Source organism: Phyllostomus hastatus, unplaced genomic scaffold (genome assembly GCF_019186645.2).
Source record: "Phyllostomus hastatus isolate PE091 unplaced genomic scaffold, TTU_PhHast_1.1 phas_scaffold_345, whole genome shotgun sequence".
NCBI classification, from domain to species: domain Eukaryota; kingdom Metazoa; phylum Chordata; class Mammalia; order Chiroptera; family Phyllostomidae; genus Phyllostomus; species Phyllostomus hastatus.
This window is the reverse complement of record NW_025334024.1, coordinates 2,268,484-2,293,342: the sequence shown is the minus strand read 5'-3', so window position 1 is coordinate 2,293,342 and position 24,859 is coordinate 2,268,484. Positions and strand designations below refer to the sequence as shown.

The following is a 24,859-nucleotide window of genomic DNA, read 5'->3' as shown; positions in this document are numbered from 1 at the left end:
TACCTCAGTTGACTATGAGGAGCCACATCAAGTAAAGCTACAGAGCCGCCCTCCCCCCACTCCCAGTTGCCATGGATGAGAATCAGTCTACCAAGACAATGATCTACTTGGGGAGGAAAGGTGGCCAGTCTTTCAGGGGAGAAGGGCCTTGAGCCTGTTCTTCAATGGGCTTTTATTGGATTCAGTTTGCCAAGAATACAGGTAAAGCTCACCAATCATTGTCAGGCAGTAATGATCAAACAATAGATAACATTCAAAGAACTATGAGAGCTTACTCCAAGTCAGGGTCAGATAGCTAAAGGGCCATAAAACTTTGGGAAACTCATTTTATGCTTACACCCTTCTCAGAAAATTGAAGGCATTCTTAGCAAAGCAGGTTTCACAGGACTTTATGCATCTTAAGCCTGATCTCCTGGAGGAACCACCTGTTCCTGCCCAGGGCTGCACTGCCCCCTGCCATTGTTTCAAGCTTAAGTCGGGCAGGGGAAGTAAGACAGCCAAGAGATTAGAAGACTTCTTACAGACAGAATGAGGACTCAGGCTATGTCAAAGCTGAGAGGTGGGAGTCCATCACCCCCTTTTTTTATAGTCCCCCAGTCCTTCCCTGAGGGCCCCACTGAGGTCATGCCTGTCTTAGGTTGTCCCTCCCGTAAGGAATCTTACCCGCCATTGGCTAACCAGTCATCGGCCCGGTGCCAAGCAGGGTGAAGTCAAGAGGGCAGAGGCGGCACCCTAGCAGGAAAGGTAAGCTTTGTTTCCTTAGTGGTTTATGCTCCCAAGGTCTTTTACTCAGCCTTAGCCATGGGGAGTTACAGCTTCTGAAACCAGGCAGGGAAGTTCCCAACAAAGGAGTGGCCAGTGTTATTCATTTGGAAAACTGGACACAACCAACTCGAAATACGCTCTGACTTTGGTGGAAGAGTACAGGGAGCAAATTAAGGGAATGCTCTACTTGCCCAAGTTTCTTGTTCAGCAGATGTGCACGTCTCCCATCCCCAGAGGACTGGCCTGGATGGTTCCCTAGAGACAACCCAGAGGCCCCGGAAGTAACCAAAGAGCAAGAAATAATTTTAGGAATGTATAAGTGTAACTACTCCTTATCTGTTAAGGAGTTGAAATTATATTCAGGCTCTTTGAAGGCAACTGCAAGGCTGATGTGGCCCCCAGTGACAGTGAGTTGACACCCCTGTCCTAAATGAAAGAACAGAACGAAACTTCACTGAAGGAACTAAACAGAACGGAGACAAGCAATCTTCTACATGCAGAGTTCAAACACTGGTTATAAGGATGTTCAATGAACTCAGAACTTCAATATAGCATAAAAAAGAACCGCTCAGAAATGAAGGTGATGCTAACTGAAAAGAGTAATTTATAGGGAAATCAACAGCAGAGTGGATGACACCAAGAATCAAATCAGTGATTTGGAATTTTAAGGAAGCAAAAACGCCCAGTCAGAACAGTAAAAAGAAAAATCCAAAAAAGTGAAAAATAGTTTAAGAAGCCTCTGGGACAACTTCAAGCATACCAACATTCATATCACAGGTGCTGGGAGAAGAAGAAACACAAGAAATAGAAAACCTACTTGAAAAAATGACAGAAAAACAACCTGGTGAAGGAAATAGACATATAATTCAAGGAAGCACAGAGAAACAAGATGAATCCAAAGAGACCTACTCCAAGACACATCATAATTGAAATGCCAAAAGTTAGTTACCTACAAGGGGGCTCCCATAAGACTGTCAGCTTATTTCTCAACAGAAACTTTGCAGGCCAGAAGGGATTGGCAGTAAATATCCAAAGTATCAATAAAAAGCAAGGACCTACAACCAAGATTACCCAGTAAAGCTATCATGTAGAACTTATGGACAGATAAAGAGCTTCCGAGACAAGAAAAAACTAAAGGAGTTCATTACCACCAAACTAGCATTATATGAAATGTTAAAGGGTCTTCTTCAAGAAAAAAAGATAAAAAGTATGAATACAATGGCAATAAATACATATCAATAATTGAATCTAAAAGGGAATAAGTGGAACAAAAATACACTCATAGCTACAAAGAAAATTCTGATGGTTATCAGATGGGAAGGGGGTTTGAGGAATGGGTGAAACTATTAGAAAGTACAAATGGATAGTTACAGAATAGTCATGGGGATGTAACATATAGCATACTCAATACAGTCAATAATATTCTAAGAACTAAGTATGGTGTTAGAGTGTACAAGATATATCAGGATGATCACTTTTAAGTTATGTAATGTCTGATCACTGGACTACACCTAAAACTAATATAATACTGTATGTCAACAGTGACTGAAAAATTAAAAAATGACTTAAAATTAAAAAAAAAATACTTAGATCTATTAACCCCAACCTTGAATGTCATGAAACCTACAGTGGTATGTAACATCTTTAAACCCCAAATCAATATTCAAATTTCTGTCCATATCAAGGACATTTTTTAAAGATCCTTGGAAACGTGATAGAAAATAGATTTAAGATGAAGTACTCCTTTTGTAAAGCTGGGAAGAAGGCAGAAAGGATTGACTCCCTAGTATGGAGATCAAGAATTGTGATTTATTTGAAAAGACATGTGCTTCATATTGTGAGACAAAAACCTCATATAAGGAAAGGGTTTTTTTTTTTCAATTTTTATTTTCAGTACATTAAATTTACTCATAAAAACATTCTAAAAATGTACAATTTTTCCTTTTTAACAAAGTATAATAAAACATAAAAACCCCAAAAACAGAATACTTGACATTTACAATTCAAAATCAAATTAGCAGAATATTAAATATTTACAAAACTATATTTTTAAAAAATATTTATAAAGTTACATGCAGTTTTGTAGGACTGACAAAAGAATGGCTCAAAAATGGGAGACTTTTCCTTCATTCCTAAAAAGCAAATATGTCCAATACAAGCTGTGAAGATTCTTGAGTATACGAGGTCTTCAGTTTCAGTACCAAAGCCTTTGTCTTTGTGCATGTAAGAACTTATGCATGTGAGGGGCTTGCTACAATACCCAGGACGGAGAACTAACACTCCCCTCCCTCCATTAACAGTGTAGTAACATTGACCTTTGGCCTCAACCAGCACAGTATGTAGTTTTATGAATGTTGATTAAAGATATTTTCTTTCAGAACCTTGGGACTTGTCAATAATTGAGCTTCTTCAGAACCCATGGCTTTATATGTCACCTGACTCATTCTTTGGGAGTCATCTGTACTTTGGAAAGAGCGGCCGATGGGATTAGGTTCCACAGGCCCATCCTCTGAGACGGGTGGTCAAGCTGAGCAGGGACACGGTTTCCCTTATAACCTTTTAAGACTCTTCAACATGTAACGCCATCAGTTATCAGTATGTAAAACTAGCAAGGCATCAAATAAACCACCACAAAAGCAGGAAGAGTGACAAAATGATAGGGAATGAGGAGGGTAGGGTACAACCCAATTCCTCTCGGCAAGTGCTCACTGGAAACACTGGAGTGAGTGGATGAGTGCAAGCCTCGGTCAGCCTGTGCTCAAACACGAAACGTGTTACAGCCGTGTGACGTTAGGCAAAGTTACTACCACTGCTACTGCACCTCCATACATAATGTGTAGTGTAAACTAACTATGTTGACTTCTTGTGATAAAAGACCTATAGAATTCTAAATATAGTGAATTAAAGTACTCAACCTACTAACTACTATATTAACAAGCTGACTCCTGTAATCTTTTGGAGATTATAGATGATGCTGGTTTTTTAAAATACCCAATCACATATCTGCTTTTAAAAAATAAATTTGTCTATTTTTATTAGAAGTGCTAGCTCCCATTTCCTCAGTGCTCTTTAACAATTAGGAGTTTTAATGTTTAAACACTTTCCAATTTTCAATACTACCATAAAATAAAAATTAGAAAATAAGGTATAAAATTGAGTGTTTTGCTTTTCAAAAAAAAAAGATTAAATAGTTGTTTTACCCCAACATTGTATTGTACTTTGATCTGTACATTCCTCTTTCTCCATTCTTGGAGATAAAAATGGGGTTAGAAACTTGAATATACGACAGACTACACAAAGCAAAGTGGCTGGCGCCACACCTACCTGGTTGCCACAGCACTTCGAAACAGCCACGATTTCAGGAAAAAGACTAAGTAGTTGAAAGGATCAGTCTGATCTGTGTTTCTAACTGGTGAGGACATCTTCTGAGGAAATGCAAAATGCTTCTTTTAGGTTTACTGACTTTGGTAGCTTTTGGAGAGAAATTCATCAGAGATAATGCTGTTAGCAAATATTCCCAAGTCCAAGTTATGCGATTCACTTGGGAAGAGATCTGATGGATCGGCAGCTTTGTGTCCTGTGTACCTCATATTTACATTTTACAATTGTCAACTTGGAATGACCTCTTTGGAAATGTCACACCACACACGCACTTTCAAAGAAACCGGGAATTTTTCTAAGACCTTTGATGACTGGAACACAGCCACACAACGTCTGAACTTATATACCTCAATCTGAATGTCATACTTCAAATCAAAGTTTGTTTTAATTTTTTGTTGTATTTAATACTAATCTCTAATAGTTATCAAAATAGTTGTAAGGGTAACAACACACACTTTCATTCCCCAATACTGACCACTAAAACAAAAAACCTAAATATGACTTTTTTTGCTATGAGACAGTTTTCAACAATTTCACTATGTTGAAATAGGATTTATTTAAAATATTTCTTTGTTTAAAAAACCAAAAAAATTTAAAAGTTTGGCTTTCAGCACATATCCAGGCCACTATAACGGCCTTCAGAAATATTAAAATCGTAAACATCAATGAACACTCTAAGTCTTCCTTTAACATAACATGACAAGTTCCAGTCTAATATTCTTTAAGGCAAAGTTGTGTCAGTTCTCATTATTTTGACATTTTTGTAGTGTTTATAACTTTAGAGATCAAAACATTCCCCCCAAAAGTTGTTGAAAGCATCACCGTCGCTTAAAAACTGTATGTGATAATACTGTGTACCAGGAAAAGAGAATACAGAGGTCTGTCAATTCTGCATTGCATAGAAATAAAACTCTACTAAAATAAAACTCTAAAAAACTCTACTAAAAGCCTTTTGTAAAAAAAAATGTTACAACTTTCGACTTTAGTTTCCATGAGGCCAGGAAACTGATCTCAGAATGTGAAGCCTCACATCGCAATGCCTCAAATTCTAGGGTGTTTTTAATTTACATCAATTTTGCTTGAGGCTGATTGTCCCATTTTAAGAATGGTCTGAACACATTGTGATTTTTTTAAAAAATAAATATTCATCTGGAAAAATCCCTGGGCAAGGCCTTACCAATCAATATTTTAATACTGAAGGCTTTAGCACTTAAAACAATGTCATTTAGCAGAAAATTCCCTTTAGTCTTAAAGATTTAAGTCCCTAAATTTCAGGCCACGAAGCTCCCCCTGCAGTGGGGTGGAACTGAGAGCTGCGTGGTGAGGACTACTTCTCACCTCGCTAAAACCAGACTTCTGCAGACCCTGTAGCTGTCCTGCTGGTGTGGTCTCTCTCAGAGTCTACCACTGTCTGTTAGTCTTCCAGGTAATTTTTAACAGGACTCACTATTAATACACAGCCTGATACAAAAGAAGTTGACAGCGGAAAATTTCAAATCTTTTGCTTATAAATTACAGGACTGTATTATTGTTAACATGTGTGTCTCAAGTGTGAATCTGTTAGCAATAAGCTTTGGGGTCTCTGGGAAATCTGTGTGAGATTAAAAAAACTTGCAAACTCTGCTAAGGACAGATGGCATCTGTCAGAGCCAAGTCACAAAGGCCGTGCCATCACCATGTCTCTGTGAGAGTTCCTTCATGGTGGAAGATGACAGGACTCAAAGCTATGGAAGGGCCAGTAAAGAACATATTCGCAAAGCTTTGACAACCAGGAATTCTCTGGGACTTGGACCCTTAGAAATTAGTTGTTGTGAGTAACTATTTCTACTTAATAATGTAGTTTAAATTTATTTGCAAAAAAGAAAATCAAAAACCTGAAACTGCTACAAAGTGTTCTAAGGAGGGAAGTAAATACTAAAATCTCTGTTGTGTACTAAGTCACGTGGCCTGCTGGTGCCAACTCTGTAAAGACAGATCCTCTGAATGTCTCACACTGACTGGTCTCAGGGAGTGAGTCTCCCAGAACTGCAGAGATTGACATCAGTTTACATTCTGCTGTAGTGCAATCCTTAAAAAGCCCAGATATTAGTGCCTAGCCACTTTAGGAACAAAACAAAAACAAAACAAAACAAAGGTGACATTTTCCCTCACCCAGGGGTGTCAACAGTCCGACTGGTAGAACTCCACTTGGAGAACTCCAACCTTCAGCTCTCACTTCCGATCTCGCGTAGCTGCCCTGGAATTACGTGGGAGCCTAGAAGGACCAGTTACGGCAATGCTCTTCCAGAGACGGCAGGTCTCTGCATTGCAACCAAGGGTGGAGATACCCACTAGGCAAGTCCTGACATCGAGCTCCAATCTAAAATTTTGGCAATAAAACTGAGTTTGATGCACTCCTATGCTAGGTTTTCTATCCAGTCTAATAAAGTAAAGCACCTTTGGATTAAAAATATTAAGCTCAACAGCAACTAGACTTCTCAGTTTTGTATTTAATTTTCCTTATGTCTCCATGGCTTAATAGTGTTCTGTTGCCAGAGAAAAATATCAATCTGTGGAGTCCAGACTTTCTGCTGGAGGGGCATATTTCAACCTAAAAGTACCTAGAGAGAGGGGAAAAAAAGAGATCACATTTGAATCACTGTAGAATTACCACAAACAACTGATCTGTCCAAAGTTATCTTTGAGTCACTGCTCAAGATTCAGGTGCTGGAAATCTACACCATCTGTTTCTAACGACTGCTAGCCCCACTCTCCCACCCAAAAACCAGACACTATTTTATTAGTTTATAAAATCAGACGGGGGGTGAAATAACTGAAGAGTTACCAATCCATTCCTTTATTCTTTTAGCAGCTCTTTTTCTGACTCCAACAGCACATAGCTGGTGGGCTATCCAGCGTGCATCTGCCCAGGGACAAGGACCACATGCTCTGGGCTTGCTGCTTCAGGAGATGCAGCACATCTTTATCAACATGGGTGGCCACAGCCCAGTCACCTGCGCCTGCCACTAGACCTACTGAGTCTAAGTTGTTTGTTTTTAAAACTCTCCAGGTGACTAAGATACACAGGCAGGTCTGGTAATCACAGGTCTAAGGCAACCCTCACACCTAGAGATCAAGTGATTCAAGGCTGCACAGTGAATAGTTACAGAGCTGGGACCAATTTCCCCAAATGCCCAGTTTAATGACCTTTCCAAAACCAATAGCAAGAACAAACCCGTTGTAATAAATACATCAGACATACACTTGAATTTGACTAAACAAAACAAGAGAGAGCAGATGGGAGAGAGGGGTAAGGAAGAAGATGGCAGTGCAATGAGGACTGTATCATGCACTCACGTGCACACACCAACAGTCACAGGCACCCTGCAGGGGGGAGAACGGAAGTGGGGACACTTACTTCCATCTGCAGCATCTGAATTTATGTGCTACACCCTAGGCTTTCAGTTAAAGGTTGGGGTGACATTAAATCACCCATACTTAATCCCCAGTCACACGGGAGGAAGTAATAGACCAAGGAGCCATCAGGCCAGAGCCCCTCTCCACAGCCAGCTCGTCACATTCTAGAATAAAGAGCAGGCTGAAATCATGAAGGCAGTCTCAGAACCAAAGTAACCCTCCTTTTGGGAGCTCACAGCCTACTGAGAATTTCATGCTTTTTCAAGGAGCATTTGAAAAATTACTTTTTGCTTTTAAAAGAAGAAAGTTTACTATTATTTTCATAAACAATAAACCTTTTCCTGCACCTCTCTGAGCAGCGCTGCACTGCTAACCAGTGTAGCCGGTTTGCCTCCGGAGCTTCGACGGCCGTGGCCTGCCTTTACCTTGCCGATTGAAGTCCATGGACGGCTGCTTGCAGTCCTGAGCACGGTGACCGGTGGCCCCACAGTTGTAACATGAGAGGTTGCCGCTCTTTTTGTGACTGGAACCATTGCTACTGCCCACCAAGCCCTGGGCCTGGTACACACCGGCTGCCCCTGCCATGAAGCTCTGCATGGGAGGGACAGTGAAGGTGGACTGGCCGCCCAGCACGGGCTCCGTGGGCACGCTGCTGCCATAGGGTGAGGGCATGACTGGGAAGGCGCTGCTGCCATACTGCTGGGTGCCCACATAGCCACTGCCACACACGGGGCTGAAGGGTAGGAAGGGGAAGGGGAAGACGGACGGCCCCGAGAATGGGTGCTGGAAATAGTTGGCATAGCTGACAGTCAGGCCGCCAGAGCCACAGCTCCCACTGCATCCACACGACGTGCACACGACGCAGCCGGGTGGAGGGCCGGGTGAGGGTTGCTGTGGTGCCGTTGGTTGCTGATGGTGGTGGTGGTGGTGGTGGTTCTGGGCAGAGGCAGGAATGTTCCCAGGGGAGCCGCTGCCACTGCTGCTGCTGCTGCTGCTGTAGAAACTGCTTTCAGGGACTGAGGAGAGTGCAGGGCTGGAGCTGGGGGCGGGGCAGCTGGGCACAGTGGCCATGTTTGGGAAGGACGGGGAAGCGTGGCTACTGGAGGAGGCAGTGTTGCTGTTCGCACAGAAGCTGCCCTGCAGGGGGCCCACGGGCACACTGCTCATTGCAGAGAAGGCAGCTTTGGTGTTGGCTGTGTAGAGAGCAGTCCGAGGGTTTATTATTGCAGGGGGCACACTGATCTGCACACTATTAGAACAGGAGGTTTGCCCAGAAATGGCAGAATCTGCAGGGACAGACGAAGACATCAGAAGTTTCACTGGTGGCCGAGCCACGTGGAAGACCGTGCTGGATGTCCCCATGGCAGCAGAGCTCGTCTCCACCACCAGGGCCGGCTGCTGGGCCGGCTTCATCACCCTGTCCAGTGCAGACGCGTGGACGACTTTGGTACGAGGACCAAAGGACACGGTGGGTGACACAGAGCTGCTCTCAGTAAGTCCAGAAAGGACCTGCATGGGCTGATGAGGGGCAGATGTGGGTAACACGTCCATCATGGCATTGCCAAAGCTCTTGTCCACTTTGATGCCGCTTCTTGGTCCAGAGACTTTATTCCTTTCTTCTAGTGAGAGCAGTGAGTGCATGGAAGATGAGAGGAGCTTCATGTCTGCACCTCCCCTTTCCGATTTGTGCACAGAGTTCAGCATTCGGATGGGTGCAATGTGCGAGGCTGCAGTCATCATCTGAGGAGGCAGAGGGTGGTGGCCTGACGGGTTGGAGCCGGCCTCATTCTGCACAGGAAGAACCTGAGCCGTGGGTCTGGTGGAAGCTGAAGTGAAATGATTCAGCAGCATGACAGGCTTCTCTTTATCGGGACCTTCCATGTGCATCTCTACACCTAGAGATGGAAACACAGAGGTCAGCACAGTCCCACAGGCCAGGGCAGAGGCAGCACTGGGCCAGCCATGCCGGGTATCCTTACGCCTGTCATTCTCCTCAGCACTGTCTGAGCTCTCTTCCCGGGCTTGCACCCCCATCGGGCTGGGCGAAGAGCTGGAGCACTCTGAGGAGCTGCCTTCTCGGGCCGCCTGGTGAGGCGTCTGCTCCACTTCCACCCGCAGTGCTGCAAAGAAGAGACAAGTGACGGTCTGAAGGTGGCTCCCAAATCCATGTGCTACAGGACTCTGACAGGGATCCCTCCTCACCCACCTCCATGCACATCTATCACACACTGATTTTCTACATCAGCCCCAGGAAGGCAGTATGATTATTTCTGTATTCAGACAGGGCTCTGATATGCTTAGAGAACCAACTGCCCAAGGTCAGGCAGCTGGTTATATAGCAGATGCAAACACAGCAACGATCTCAGCCAGATGCTCAGAGGCCTCCCTACTCAAACACTAGGTAACAAGAAAAAAAGCTTCCCAAATTAGCACGGTGCTATAAAAGCAGTCATCCACAAACACACCATTTCATGAGTTTGAGGGACATAAAGACCTTTTTAGTAAAATAACCGCTTAAAAGATACACTAGCATTTTTTTTCTTTCCTCCTTTTCTGTTTTCCCTTCATAGTTTTATTACATAAAGAAAACAACAGAGCAACTTTATGGGGGTCCTCAACCTTCTTCTGAGAGAGAGAGAGAGAGAGAGAGAGAGAGAGAGGGAGGGAGAGGGAGAAAGAGAGAGAGAGAGGGAGAGAGGAAGGGAGGGAGGGAGAGGAGGAGGGGGATGGTGTTTGAAAAATCAGATCACTGGAACTTCAAGTCCCCAGAGCAGGAAGGCTAATGGTTAGGCATTAAGAAGAATTTCAAAATGGACTTGGTAGTCAATGACCTAAACATGACCTCTGTCATGACCTTCCCATCTTGGGGAAGAGAGATGCTTTCATCTATTTTGTACACTTTCTGCTCCTCCCCTCTCATCATAGCAGTTTCTGGATCTAATTCTTTTGCCCAAACAACTTCAGGTGAGTCACCAGTCTCCAGCTTCTAAGTCAAATGACCCTTCTACTTTCCTATGGTAGATTACCAAAGCTAAAATAACAATTAATTGTAAATACTAAAAAATGTATATGGCAAAAGGGTGTGTTATGAGGTCTAATGATTATCAAAAGGAACAGACTGCAGTCCGTGTGTCCAGGCTAACCCGGCAATTGCACACCTGCAGCGTGGGTGCTCCGTACGTTCTGCACGGGCCCCACGTGGCTGGTGGGGGGCACGCGGGCCACTCCGCTACTGGTGACAGTGGGTGGGGCTGAGGGGTTCATGCATCGTTTCTCTGACTTCTCCCTGTACAAGAAGAAAGCATGCAAACAGGTGAGGTTTCAATGCTGCTGAAAAACCTCATGTGTTACCAACTCTGCTTACATACATCTATTCCACACAGAGGTGACTTTCATCATAATCGTCTCCAGGTGGAAAATGACACATTCTCCCTTGTCAGGTTCACTGCAAAGGGCCTTACCTAGCAAACCAGAGCTACACTCAAAGAACTGTAAAAGCATTAAAGTTTGAAAAGCAATCAAAAGTAATCCAATCACTGACATGTAACAAAATCCCAAGTCCTAGCATCTCTCTGTTCAGCATGTCAGAAACTAAAATGAGCAAATATTTCACAAGCAACTTCACACTTACTTCTCTAGCTCCAGTTGAGTCTTGAGTTTTTTCTTTGCTCCCATGGTGAGGGATTCAAATTTATTTAGATCTTCTTCAGTAAGGCTCAGAAACTTCCATAGAAGAAACAAATTACAAAGTTACTGGTAATTAATTAGGATGCTAAAAACAAAGAACTTTGATTCTACCTCTAGGATATGTGAACAGATGAAACTTAACTAGATAACAAAAGACTTGGGAACACTTAAAACATTTACTTGCTAAATGTTTTGCTATTCATAGTTCAAAATACAGAGACTCATTTTCCATCTAAAGGCATAGGCACCTCACAATGGCTTGGTGAAGACTGGGTCCCCGGGAAGGTCCATGCTGTACGGGCAGGTGATGAGAGATACAATTTGGGGAAAAGCCTCCTTCTTCCCTGGGACGCCCCCTCAAATGTAAGCATTTAATCTCTTGCAGACAGGAGGACAGTTTAACAGTTCTTTTTTCCTGAAATCTGGGACAATAGCAACTGTGTTGGATAGGAAGTAATCCAGAAGAGTAGAGGCATCAGAACTAACCTGGCCTTACACTAAATGAACATATGATACTCTGGTTCTCAAGACAGCCCATGACATAATGTGTGGCTGCAGCCATTTCAGCTAACGCATGACCAAGGTTAGTAAAAATCTGTTGTTTTTAAGATCTATGAATCCTAAACTGAGACTACTGCAAATATACTTAAAATTTGTTTTTTATTAGGTAGTAACAGCTGTATTTCTAAGTTCAATTGTAGATCTTTGGACAAAGGACATTTTTACCTAGATAAAAGTCACAAAGTCATTTTACCCAACAGGGGGAGCTCAGAGTTCAAACACTGACTACAAGTCTAATTTGGTTTTATTAGTGATACTAAAACTTCAGAATTTAACAGTGAAAAAATGCTCCTAATCAGAACTTTATGTAAAAAAATAATTTCTATGATGGGCTGCTTGAAAGCCCTGAAATCCATCTGTTCCTTTAGCTATATGACCCAAATCAAGCCAGATCATCAGAGAGCCACTTACTGGGACCAAAGTGCTAGGACTCCTCATAGAACTGGCCTTCCTGAGCTGAGCCTCAGCCCATGCACGGGCCTATACCTAGAGGCATCTAAGATGGGGGCGGGGGGCATAGTCAGGAGAACTCACTATTTCTACCTATTGCAGGACTGGTGGAGACATAACGTCCTTCACATCACGGAGAGTACCTAATTGGTAGAGACCCCAAACCACCTAAAAAAGCTGTTTGTTTACAACCAATCCTGTCCCAGTTTTTCCTTCAGCTGCAGGCAGCCTTCCAATTCCATCCACTGCCTGCCTCCAGCAAGCATGCAGCACTTAGGGCATGCATCTGCAGGTGTTAAATGTCAGGTATTGTCATTTCCACACCACACCACACGCAGTTTAGAATCCAACTCAATTCCTCTAGGAATGAGGTCAGAAGAAAGACAGGTTGCCTGAGAAAACAAGCAAATTCTACATTGCCTGCTTAGTAGCCAACATACCTTTTCCATTGTGAGCTGCTTAAAGACAGGATAGTATTTGTGCAAACGCAGTTTCCTCAGCCAATCTAAAATCCCATTTTGCTCCTGGGTCTGAGGAGTCTGCAGACTGGAAGGCATTAAGATGGCAGGCGAGGTGTCCATCTGAGTCCGGTAGGCCAGTGCTGAGCCCCCACCCCCTGTGTGGGAGCAGTGGGGCAAGGTGGCCGCACCAGCTGAGTGCTGCATGTGGTGCTGGGTGCCACTCTGAGAGGATGGGATGCCGGCCACTCCGCAAACAGGCCTGCAAAGACAGTGGACAGGTGGTTTCAAAAGACCGCAGCCTCCACTGAAGGTCACTGTAAGAGGCATGCACACACTGGCTTCCACATCCTGGACTGCATCTGTGGTCTTATCTACTAGCCTCAGAGCCCCTTCTGCCACTTCCCCACCCCACCCCCATGCTGCACTTCAATGTCTGTAGGTACATGTGTATACATGTATTTGTATGGCAGCACTAGAACACACATGGGCATGTGTATGCATGCATTTCTACGCATGTGCTTAAGACTGCATTTATCTGTGTATATGTGTGTGTACATACATGTGTGTCATGACCAACTTCTGGCTGAGCTGTCTAGTTTCTTTGTTACTTGTATCACAGATGATACTCATAATCATAAATTAAAACTGACTCCTAAATCTTTAATACTCAATTTAAAAAAAAGTAAATTGTAGCAGCTGGAGGGAACACAAAGCATCTTTCTTACTTTACCCCTTTTACCCTAAACTATAAACCTATATGCCAGGCTAAGTGGTGTGCACTAAAGAAGAAAGTCAGCACTTTCGGAGACCTCATTAACTACCTAGCTCTTCACACAACTGTGTGCTCACAGGCACTCTCTCTATGATGTCAGCGCGTTAGAACGTCAGCTCTCAGTCACGCAGGTGGGCTATTTGTCACTCCCCCAGCCACCACCAGGCCTCACAAGAACAGAGGACCCCAGAGCAGCACTCTGGCATCATGTGCATACTCACATGCCCGGAGCTTGTAAAGATGCAGATTCTCAGAAATCTGGTTCTCTAGGATGTACAGGGACCAGAAACTGGCACTTGCAATAGGGGTCCTTGGGAATTCCAATTCTAGTGGCTCAGAGAACCATTTCTTTCTCTCTCTCTTTTTTTTTTTTTGAGAAATTTTAAATTGGATTATCTCTATGAAACTCCTCTCTCAACATTATTCAAGACTAAGATTGAGAATGACTTAACTCTAGAAACAATTATTTTCACACAACCAAAAGTAACAATGTTATTTGAAAGGTGCTGGTTACATGGTAGAACTCTCACCTTCCAGACACGCCCATCACGGTACCGACTTTAGAAAGGGAAAGGTTGCCAGGACCTGTGAGTTAAAATAAATGTCATAAAATTTACAGATAATAACAATGTTCTTATTTTTACTTAATTACACTTTACAAACTCACTTGGACTTTGAAGCTGTTGGGTGGGAGATGAAGTGCTGAAAAACTTCTTAACATGGTCATTTTTCAGTACATGAGAAGGTAATGAAGCCAAATACCTAAAAATTAAACAAAGGATTTTATCTGCATTAAAATATTACCAAAAACTGACTGTGTAGAAAAATTTACATTTTCAATTAAGGGAAGTATATACTAGGTAAAGAAGTAAACAGTAGTGCCTTTATCTATATTCGTCCTGATTTAACTCAATTTAATCTTTATTGTGATTCGTATTATTTCCCCATGCACCTTCCGTTACTTATACTGTATCAGATTGTATGAATCAAGCCTTCGCAGGCCCACTATATGGTCACTGAGCCGTAACGTGGATGCAACCCACGCCATCACAATCCCTAGGAACTTGCAGCCACTGTGCTGCAACTGGGTGTCAGGTGCTAAGGTGTCAGTGCCTGTTCTGGAGCCCAGGCAGCAGGCCTTATCCTCCCTGCACATTTAAAGAACGAGTATGCCAGGAGAGTATCCATGGGTCCAGAAACACCTGGCTTAGGAGACCTTTTTATTAGGCCCTGGATCAGTCTTAACTTTCGACTACAGGGCAGAAATAGTAATTACATATAATTTTATAAGACTGTCAAAATTACATGAAATGGTAGCATATATATTTTTTTAATTTATTGATTTTAGAGGGAGAAAAAGGAACATTGATCTATTGTTTCATTTATTTTTTAAAATTTGACCTTTATTGCATTTTTTTCCATTACCATTTAGTCCTCTTATACCTCCCTCCCCCAAGTAATCACCACACTGTTGTCCATGTCCGTAAGTCCTTTTTCCTTTTTGCTCAATCCCTCCACCCCTTAAGCTCTTCCCACCAACTAGTTGTCATACGCTCTCCATCTATGAGTGTGTCACCATTGTTCTGCTTATTTATGCATTCAATGGTTGCTTCTTGTATGTGCCCTGACCAAGGACTAAACCCACAACCCTGTCATATCAGGACAACACTCTAACCAACTGAGCTACCCAGTCAGGGCAAGTAGCACGCACTTTGAAATTCCTTTGCTCGTATCCTGGAAATCACACCTAGGTTATTAAGAGACTTCAAATTGCCCATAACAGATGAAAATCCCTAGAAACAAAGTAGACAAGCAAACCACCGAGAGTAACGTATGATGTCAAGAGCTCCTCAGATGACCAGGCAGCTCATGTCTGGACCAGCCTGACCCTGCCCACACTGCAGACATGCATCAGCCACCACTGCGCCACCCGAGGGGCTGCTCCCTATGGCCCTGGGATGGGGTAAAGAGCATTACCTCAGGTCCGCTTCCAGATCTATGTGGTTTCGCTCTACATAAAACGAATCTGGGCCAGCTAAGCAAGGAATGAATTTCTCCAAATTTTCTTCAGGGTATAGCTGAGATAACTGAAAGAAATGGAAAGCACAAGAAGTACATTAAAATTCACTTCATAAAACCAGAACTCTTCCATGTAAGAAAAACTTGGGGAGGTATTAGATGGTGACACCTGCTAGTATGATACAAAGTATCATTCTATTAGCTACTTTGGGGTTCTACATCCACTTAAGATGTAGAAAGCCACAAAAGAACATAACACTCCCACCATAACATCAAGGAATATCTTGATATTCTTATAATCATACCTTTCCTTGAGCCCAGAGAGCTGAATGTAGGGCTACCACCTGAACTGAATTGCATGAGGGACTTGTCCCTCCCAGGGGAAACAGGACATCTGAACTGTCTCAGCTGTGACAGAGTACTAGGAGGAGGTGGCCACCATGTAAGCAGGTAGAAGAGACTGGCCAAGATGCACACATTCCCACAGCCTGAGAGTGGGCCAGACATCTATCAGCCAGGAGCCCCAGACAAAAGGGGACTATACCCTGATTCCTGAGCTCTCTTCCACAGGCAGACTGGCAAGAGCCTCCACAGGTGGCACAGGTATGAGTTGGCTCCCCCTGGGGGTCAGGCAGGAAATCCTGTGCCTTTCCTTGGAACCTTCACTCAATCCACAACAAAAGTCCTTAAACTGCTGCGGGAGGAACAAGGCTGCTCCTGCTTTCAGAGCCCAAGCAAAGGCCCCAAGTTGCTATGGATGAGGCCAAAGCAATACGTTCCTGCCTCTGGCGGTGGGGTAGGATGTCTTCCTGGCACCAGGCCATGGCCAAAGATACCCTGGGCTTGGGGGGAGGTAAAAGCAAAACCCCTCTAGTCCCGAGGAAAGGGCCTACCTGGGTGGAGGACCCTGCAACATCACAGAGCAGAGGTCCACTGCTGCTGGGGAATGAAGGGTGGGGATGCTGAGAAAGCCCCTGCCAAAGGCCTTGCACTTGCACCTAAGTCTGGACCAGAAGGAGAGAAATTCCCCCCCATCAAAGTCCATCACCAGGCAATAAGCAACAGCTGTCTCCTGAGGTGGTGGTGGTTGTGGTGGTTGTGGTAGTGGTATGGGGGCATCAGAGCCGTCAACAGAGTAGGGAGACTGCCCTCTGTGCCACAGTCACGTAAGACTGCTGAAAGCTGAGTGTGATGCAAGACCACTAAGAACCTTCCTACACTCCAGGACCCGCTCAAGGCTCAAGGCACCAGCAGCTCTTTGCTGGAGAAACTGGAAGCCTGTGGCACACAGACAGTAACCACAGTAACAACAAAACCAAACCCAGCTCAACCCCTGACTGAAGCAACATGAGGACCCCACTGATGGCCTGACAGAGTGGCAGTATGCCCATTTCCAGGCACAGCATGACTTCCCCCAGTCTCTGTATTTTCTAAACAAGATTTCTAACATTCAGTCAAAAACTGTAAGGCATACCCCAGGAAAAAGAAAGAATAAAAAAACTGTCAAGATAATCATCAGAACCAGACTCAAAACTAACTCAGATGCTAGAACTAACTATCAAACAGGGATTTTAAAATAACTATAATTAACATAATAAAAGATTTAGTGGGGAAAAAAAGAACATCATGTATGAACAATTGGAAAAATTTGGCAGAGATGGAAAGTTTATTAAAAGACATGTCAAATAGAAAAGAGAGGGGAAAAACCAAATAAGAAAAAAAACAACAAGAAAACCATGCTATCAGAAATGAAGAATTCAGCAAATGTAACAGCCTCAGCAGCAGCCTGGGCTGAACTGAAGAGTAAAGTCAATAAACTGGAAGACAGGGCAACAGAAATGATCCATATTGAAACAGTGAAACGAGTAAGAAAAACAATAAGCACCCGAAAGCTGTGAAGTATCCCTGTGAAGTATATCAAAGGTCCGAGCACATGTAACTAAGTCCAGAAGTACAAGTGAGTGGGGCAGAGGAAATATCTAAAGAGATAATGGACAAGCATTTTCCAAAGTTAATGAAAAGACAGCAAACCAGACTTCCAAGAGTGCCAGAGAACCCAAAGCTGGGTGAATACAAGCCACTGCAAACACCCAGACAAAAGACCCATGCAAGGTCAGAGTTCCACCAGCATCAGGGAGTCCAGAAAACTTTCTTTCTTTTCTTTTCTTTCTAACAAAATGAGAGGACAGGCACAAAGGAAAAGAAATTTAGTGTTCTATATGTTACAGAGGAAAAGTGAGCTCCATGAAGGGTCAGTGGCCCTAGAGGAAGGCACTGTGGTCTTCTCGTGTGCCTGACATGCCAGATGGACAGGCAGAATCAAACCACCTTCTGTCCAAGCTTTTAAAATAGGGTCCACCAATGGGATGTTCCTTTACAGGATTACAGTCAAACCTTGGCTCTTGGACGCCTTGGTTCATGAACAATTTGGTCCTCAACTAAGCTGTTCGCAGAAAAACATCTTGGTTGTCTAAAAAACTTCAGGTGTTTATTCTCAACCCAACAACCCTTTCAGGCTGACACCAGCATGATCAGTCACGTGTCTCTTAGGTGACAAGGGAGATTCTGCTTTTGAACCAATCACTTCTCAAACAGTTTTCTGAGAATGAATTTCAAGAAGTTCAAGAACTGAGGTTTTACTGTATAGCCTTGCTTTTATACTGAAAATGTAAGACTCACTTTGAAAACACTTTAGATACATGTAGGTGAGTATATGTGTATGCATGTACATGTGTATACATGTAGGTAAAGAGGTATTTATTTAGCAGTGCAAGCTTTTGTTCAAATAATATTTGTCGAATTAACCCTAAAATGAACAGGAAAATCGAATGTGTCAAACAGGTAAAGGTGGGACTACGTGAAGTCTCTCCCTCAGCCTCTGCTGAAGAGCTGCCAAACCAAACCAAGCCAAGCACCCTCAGTCATCTGTGCAGTCGCATCTTCTGCCTCAGCTCATTCTCAACAAGTGGGAGGCGTCCAGACTGGCATCGAGGACCGTGTGTTTACTGCTGCACTCCGTTAGACACAGACCTTGGACTTCCTGTGGACAGGAGCGAGTTCCAGGCACACACTCACTATGCTAGCTGAAGAAAGCCGTCCACTGAAATCACTCTGCAGTATTACCAACCACAGGGAACCAGAGCCTTCTCATTTTTAGAAGAGCCCTTAATCACCTTACCTTTGAAATAAATTCAGTCACTTCAGAGGAAGATTTGGTTACGGATGTTACTGAAGAGTCAGACCACAAGACCTTAAAAACAAACAAACAAACAAACCTTAAAAACAGACACCACATACGTAATCCACAGCATGCTTGTCCAGGCATTCTTGCGGGCACAGGTGTCATGGACACAACAGGCCCTAGTATACTGTGCGTCTTGTGAATGGAGCATTTACACATTCATTGACTTGTTAGAGAAAGAGCATTCACTCAGGTCCAAAGCTTAACTCTGTCTTTTGGGTAATTATTCAAATATTGCCAAATTACTCAAGCATGGAGTCTAAGGTCTGCTCCTCAAAGTTCTAACAAGTCACTGACAACTATGGCTTGTGATGCCCATATACATCGCCCTCAAGCAGACCTCCTCTCCTCAGGTCATTGTGCACAACTTTGGATGCAAATCAAGAAGTTACTAGAAATCAGCCCAGGCATCCACACAATAAGCACTTGTATGTGCCCCTGCCCTCAGGAAGCTCACAGAACTGGGGGCCCCGTGGGAGAAAATCCTTAACAGGCCAGGACATCAATACTAAACAGCAGAGAAAATCCTCCCTGGTGGGGAAGTGTAGGAAGAATCTGCGGAGAAAACATCAGAAAAAGGGCTTTCTGGAAGAAGTTCCACAATGTCTGGTATGCCAAAGACCTGGTTATACATGTCTGTTTTCCCTTGCCTGCGTGTATGAGGATGGGTAGTTTTGTTTCATTTCTTCGTAACTGTCAGTCTCCTCAAACTGACTAAGCTCCCTGGGGGAGAGGGCCGGGTCTTTTTTTTTCAGTTTTCTCTCCACATGTCTCACAATGTTTCCCCCCAAGGTGCTAGATGCACATGAGCGGAAGGGGGAAGACACCTATGAACATCATCGGAGGGCTTTTCTGCATGAGAAAAGCATGAGCTGAATTCAGATGGGCAAGCAGGAGGCCTGCTAAAGGAATGAGGCAGACAAAGAGGACAGAATGCGATGACTGGGAGGGAGGGGCCAGAATAAGAAAGGTTCAACCACGAAACAGAAACTTTACCCTAAACTCCAAAAGAAGCCACTGGACGATTTCAAGTCAGGAAATAAAATGACCAAATATGTTGTATTTTATTACCAAAAAGAAAGCATTATATTTATACTGATTTAGAGCAAACAGAGCCTGGAGATATCAAAACCACCTTCTGCTCCCCTCCCCCCCCACATGCCCTCATCATGTATGCTGCGGGTCTCCTTTGGCCTGGAAGGACTGCTGTCTCCCCTCTTGCCTGCTGAAGTCCACATAAGTTCCTTTCTACTTCAGTAGCTGTCACACTACACAAAAATTACTAAGGCATTTGTTTCATCAAGATCCCATTAAATACAAGCTACCTAAGGAAAAGGACCATCCTCTTCACCTTTGAATTCCCAACTACAGGAATTCACCAATAAGGCAAGCACTGGCATTCTCTGAACAAACTTGCCTTGCCATCTAAAAACTACCTACACTAAAAGGAAAACACCCAAGTTGTTTTTGTCTAAAACAATCAAATCTTACAACAACATTAAAAAGAAGTTTGGTGGTGGTCACTGGGGGGCAAGCTGCTTCCCACACAAACACAAGTAACATCTATGATGGAAAGTGAAAACTTTCTAGTCATTAGATGTGTGAGTCAAAGCACTGTTGACATCCTCTGTGATGTGGAAAACCTGTCTTTTCCTTATGATAATAATGTTCTAGTTTGAATCTATTCTCTCTTTCCTTCCACAGTCACATCCCATGAGTGCATCCTAACCCAACTGAAACATGAAATCCAACACCCAAAGAGTACGGGCAGCATGCACAGACCACTTTATATTGAATTGACAATCTTCATCCCCAACAATTATGTACTTTAAATAAGTACAACTACCTTAGGTTGTCTGCTACTGATACATTTTTCTTTTACTTCCAAATGGAACTGATATTTCAACTGAAGGCAGACAGGAAGCCAAGACCTAGAAACAAGAGCTCACTTCCAGGCTGGGTTCAGCACTACTGTGCTCTGCAGATGAGGCAGGATTATTTCACCCTCACATCCTCTGCCTCTGCTCGTCTGCCGGCCCATTCCCTTGTGCCAGATGAAGGGAGAGGCCACAGAGGGGTATGGATATGACAGAAAAGCCCCACATCATGCAATGTACTAGAGAGACGCGTGCCCTGCCAAATCCCAAGGTGGAATAAATTACAATCAACCCCATTACTTTATGTACCAAGAAAACATATTCCCAATCAAGTTATGGCACATTATTTTCCTACCGCTTAATCAAAGAGCTACTTGGCCTTACTGAGACAGGTCTAACACATCTTAAGCATCCACAAAAAGCAAAATATGCACAAAATAGCTACATACTTAGGATCTCTTCACACTCAAGAGTATAATTCTGACTCACTTTTCACCTTGATCATGTTTTTCCACACAGCATCATGTTCCAAAGCATGTGGAGTGACATTTTCTTCACCCTACACAAGAATCCGCCAGCCAGAAGCCCCTTCGCCCTGCTCATGCCACACCCTAAGGTGAGTGGGAGACCCAGGGCCACCACACCTACTGCCAGGCTTCTGAGAATCCCAAACCAACCACAGAGATGGGCAAAGCAGTCACACAGGACAAGGCAGCCTGGAGGAAGCACAGACCATGCATGGAGAAGAAAACTTTAAAAGTAAAACTGTCCTTAATACTCTTAGTGAACTAAGAAAGCATAACCAAAGACAAGATGCTACAAAAAAAGAGTTGTCACAGAACAAGTAGTCTTTGAAATTGAAAATAGGATAGCAAAAAGTGAAATGAATTCAATTGAAAAGATGAAAGATGTAGTAATCTTCCATAAAGTAGATCACAAAAGAAAAAAACAAAGGGAAAGAAAATAGAGGGGAAAAAGACAACAAAAAAACTAAGGACAATTCTTAGTTTTGGCCAATTTTAAGGACAATTCTTAGGCCCAAAATGCAGATAAGAGTTCCAAAACAAGAAAACAGAAAACTGGGGCAGAGGAAATCAAAAGGACTGGTCCAAGAAAATGTCCCTAAATTAATGGATGTGAGTTTTTAGATTAAAGGGCCCACTGTATCTCAGCATATGACGACTATGGACCTACACCCAAGCACATCTCCAAGAAATGTGCAAACACTTGGGACTGAGAAAGTTCTGAAAACTGATAAAGACTGAAAAACAGGTCTGAATGCAGGATCAGGAACCAAAATAGATTTCTGATTCCCAACAGCAACACTGCAAGACAGTCAATAAGCAGTGCTTCCAAAGTCCTAAGGAAAAAGACGCCCAACTGTATTCTCAATGTCAGGATGAAAAGACAAAGGCACTTCCAGACATGAAAAGTCTCATAAACTGTACCCCCCAAACACCCTTTCTAAGAAACAACCAGATTAACTACTAAACCAAGACTAACTTAAGACAAAAGATGACCTATGACCTGAGAACATGGGACCAGAGCTGGGAGGGAGGAAGGAACCTCCAGGTGATGATGAAAAGGGACCCCATGATGAGAACTGTGTGAAGGGCTGAGGAACTTGAGTCCAAGTTGGAGCAGAGCCACAGCTCCAAAGACGAAACCAATAGGAGACTGGACACATCTCAACAAGGAGAGCTGCAGACACCTAGGGAAAACCTTAGGAGTGAGGTCTTTTTGTAAGCACTTGCCCCTGGCAAAAACAAAAACAAGCAAAATGAGACTCATAACTCCAGGGAAAACATAACTTTGGAATGAAAAGCACTAAGCAAGCGTCATACGGCTTCAGTACCAACAACCTTCACATAGTCACACTAATTATGATACAACCAGAGGCACATATCAAAAGAAACAGTTCCCTGTGACTCTGGACAATGTATGCAGAATTACTGGACTCTTGAAACTGTGTGTGTGTGTGTGTATCCAATGAAAACAAAATTGAAAAAGTAGTCACCAAGGCTCACCCTTTGCTAATATTGATAAAATATTCAGAGCAATTAACATTGTTTAGAGATGAAAAATTAAATATTAAAGAAAAGATAAAGCACCATGATAGATATAATCTCTAGGTTCTTAAGGAAAATAGCATAAAAATAATTCTTTTTAATTCACAGTGTTCTATAGTTCCTCTTAAGTCATTAAAGCTCTACAATCTAGTAGGTGCTTCAAGGGTTTGGGTAGTCGTTTGAGGATTTTTTCCCTCCCTTTCCTTCATGTGTAATAACTAAAGTAAATGTTTTAAAAACGTTTTTTAGTTACTCTCATTTCTCAGTAGTGATTTTGGAAAATCTGGTAACATGTGGACATTTCACACATACATAGTTACATACTGATTTTATTCTGTCACCTGCTTCCTATATACTGATTTGGTTTCCTCAGTTACTAGTAACTAGCAATTACAACTTCAGCAAAAACAAAACCATCTCCATGGAAAAGAACAGAAAATTCAAAATTCCTATTTGTAGTACATTTGTGTATTTTGAAATCATCTTGATCTGGGGTTAGATCTTCCTATAAAGGAGTAACCTTTAATTTGTATCCTGGAAAACAATGACCCATAAAAGTTACAACTACACATAAATAAGGCTGAGGAAATTGGTGTGGCAGAGAGACATTGATTTCCCCCTGAATAAGTGAAGGCTTTCAGAAAAATTACTTCACTGAGTCCTTCCATATTCTTAGCAACAAACTGTCACATCTCATTGAGGCTGGCAGATACTCCTAATAAGATTTTTTTACTGTTCTGGTCACAGTATAATAGCTATTTATTTCCACATACAAAGGATAACCTATGTAAAGAACTCTTTAATCTTGATTAATTAGGGTTCTGACGACAAAAGGGCAGGTAATTTTTATTAAAAAGTTTTATTAACTTAAAACTGACATCAAACTGTACATATGAGGTCTGTCCAGAAAAAGCCCAGCAATCGTTAAGATAAGAACAGTTTGTGCCACATTGATGTAGCCTGGCAGCCAAGGAGAGTGGCCTGGAATGTGCATGTGTGAACAATGACAACTGCACTGTGCTAGTCAGTGGGGGTAGCAGATGCCACTGAGTGAGCACGTGTACTGTGTGGCCATCACATTCAAAATGACCAAGTGAGTAGAGCAATGAATTCTGCACCAAACTTTGTGTTAACCTTGAACATTCCCCCACAGAAACTACTGGGATGACTCAGAAGGCTGAAGCTATGGGCAACTGGTGATTTACAGCTTCCCACAACAATGTGCGTGTTAATGCATCACGTCTTGTGAAGAGTTTTTTGATAAAACATCAAATCACCCAGGTGACTCAGTCTCCCTAGAGCCCCAACTTGGTGCCCTGCTGGCTTGTCCCAAAACTAAAATCACCTGTAAAAGGGAAGAGATTTCAAACTGTTGATGAGATTCAGGAAGATACAACAAGACAGCTGATGGCAATTGGAAGAATGTGCGAGGTCCAAGGTGCCTACTTTGAAGGAGACTGAGGCATCATTGTTCTATGTACAGTGTTTCTTTTATCTTGTATCTTCTTCAATAAATGTGTCCATTTTTCATAGTACATGGCTGGACACCTTCATATTTCAGACAAATCTCATGTTTCAAGGGCACAAACTGATGTTTCAACATGTTTACGCCCATTGTGAAACTATCACACCAATCAATATAATGAATATATACTTCACCCTTAAATCTTCCTCCTGCCCCTCCCCAGGAGGCCCTGATCTGCTTTCTGCCACTGTTTGCATTTTTAGAATTTTATGTAAATGAACCTTTTTAATTTTGGGGGGGTGGGGGTGAGGGGAGTCTGGTTTCTTTCACACAGCATATGAGTTCCATCCGCATTAGTGAGTGTATCACCATTTCACTCCTGTTCCCTCTGAGCAGTGCCCCACTGTACGAACACGCAGCCAGGGTTTGTTCACCATTTTCCCGCGGAGGGTGCTTGGGGTGTTACAAACAAGGCTGTTATGAACGTTCATGCACAAATCTTTGTACAAACATATGCTTTCATTTCCTTTGGGTAAATACCTAGAAGTGGAATTGATGAGTCATATTTTAGGGATATGTTTAACTTTAAAAAAAACTATCAAACTGTTTTCCAAAGTACTTGTACCATTTTACATCCCCACCAATAGTGTAGGAGAGCTCCAGTTCTTCCACATACCTGCCAACACTTGGTATGGTGAGTTTTTTTAATTGTGGT

General features: G+C 42.9%; 1 protein-coding gene across 1 annotated transcript in view; it reads right to left on the bottom strand.

Moving 5' to 3' along the window:
• Positions 1 to 2,625: 2,625 nt before the first annotated feature.
• ZCCHC14 (zinc finger CCHC-type containing 14) overlaps positions 2,626 to 24,859 on the bottom strand; it is a 59,721-nt gene continuing 37,487 nt past the window's right edge. Inside the window, exons 4-13 of the mRNA XM_045818476.1 lie at positions 18,671 to 18,742; positions 15,451 to 15,560; positions 14,141 to 14,235; positions 14,004 to 14,058; positions 12,681 to 12,960; positions 11,174 to 11,265; positions 10,701 to 10,828; positions 9,522 to 9,662; positions 7,968 to 9,437; positions 2,626 to 6,746 (exon numbers count right to left, since the gene is read on the bottom strand). Of these exons, the coding sequence (XP_045674432.1) occupies positions 6,691 to 6,746; positions 7,968 to 9,437; positions 9,522 to 9,662; positions 10,701 to 10,828; positions 11,174 to 11,265; positions 12,681 to 12,960; positions 14,004 to 14,058; positions 14,141 to 14,235; positions 15,451 to 15,560; positions 18,671 to 18,742 (2,499 nt within the window). The 3' untranslated portion in view covers positions 2,626 to 6,690. The remainder of the gene's footprint in view (positions 6,747 to 7,967; positions 9,438 to 9,521; positions 9,663 to 10,700; positions 10,829 to 11,173; positions 11,266 to 12,680; positions 12,961 to 14,003; positions 14,059 to 14,140; positions 14,236 to 15,450; positions 15,561 to 18,670; positions 18,743 to 24,859) is intronic.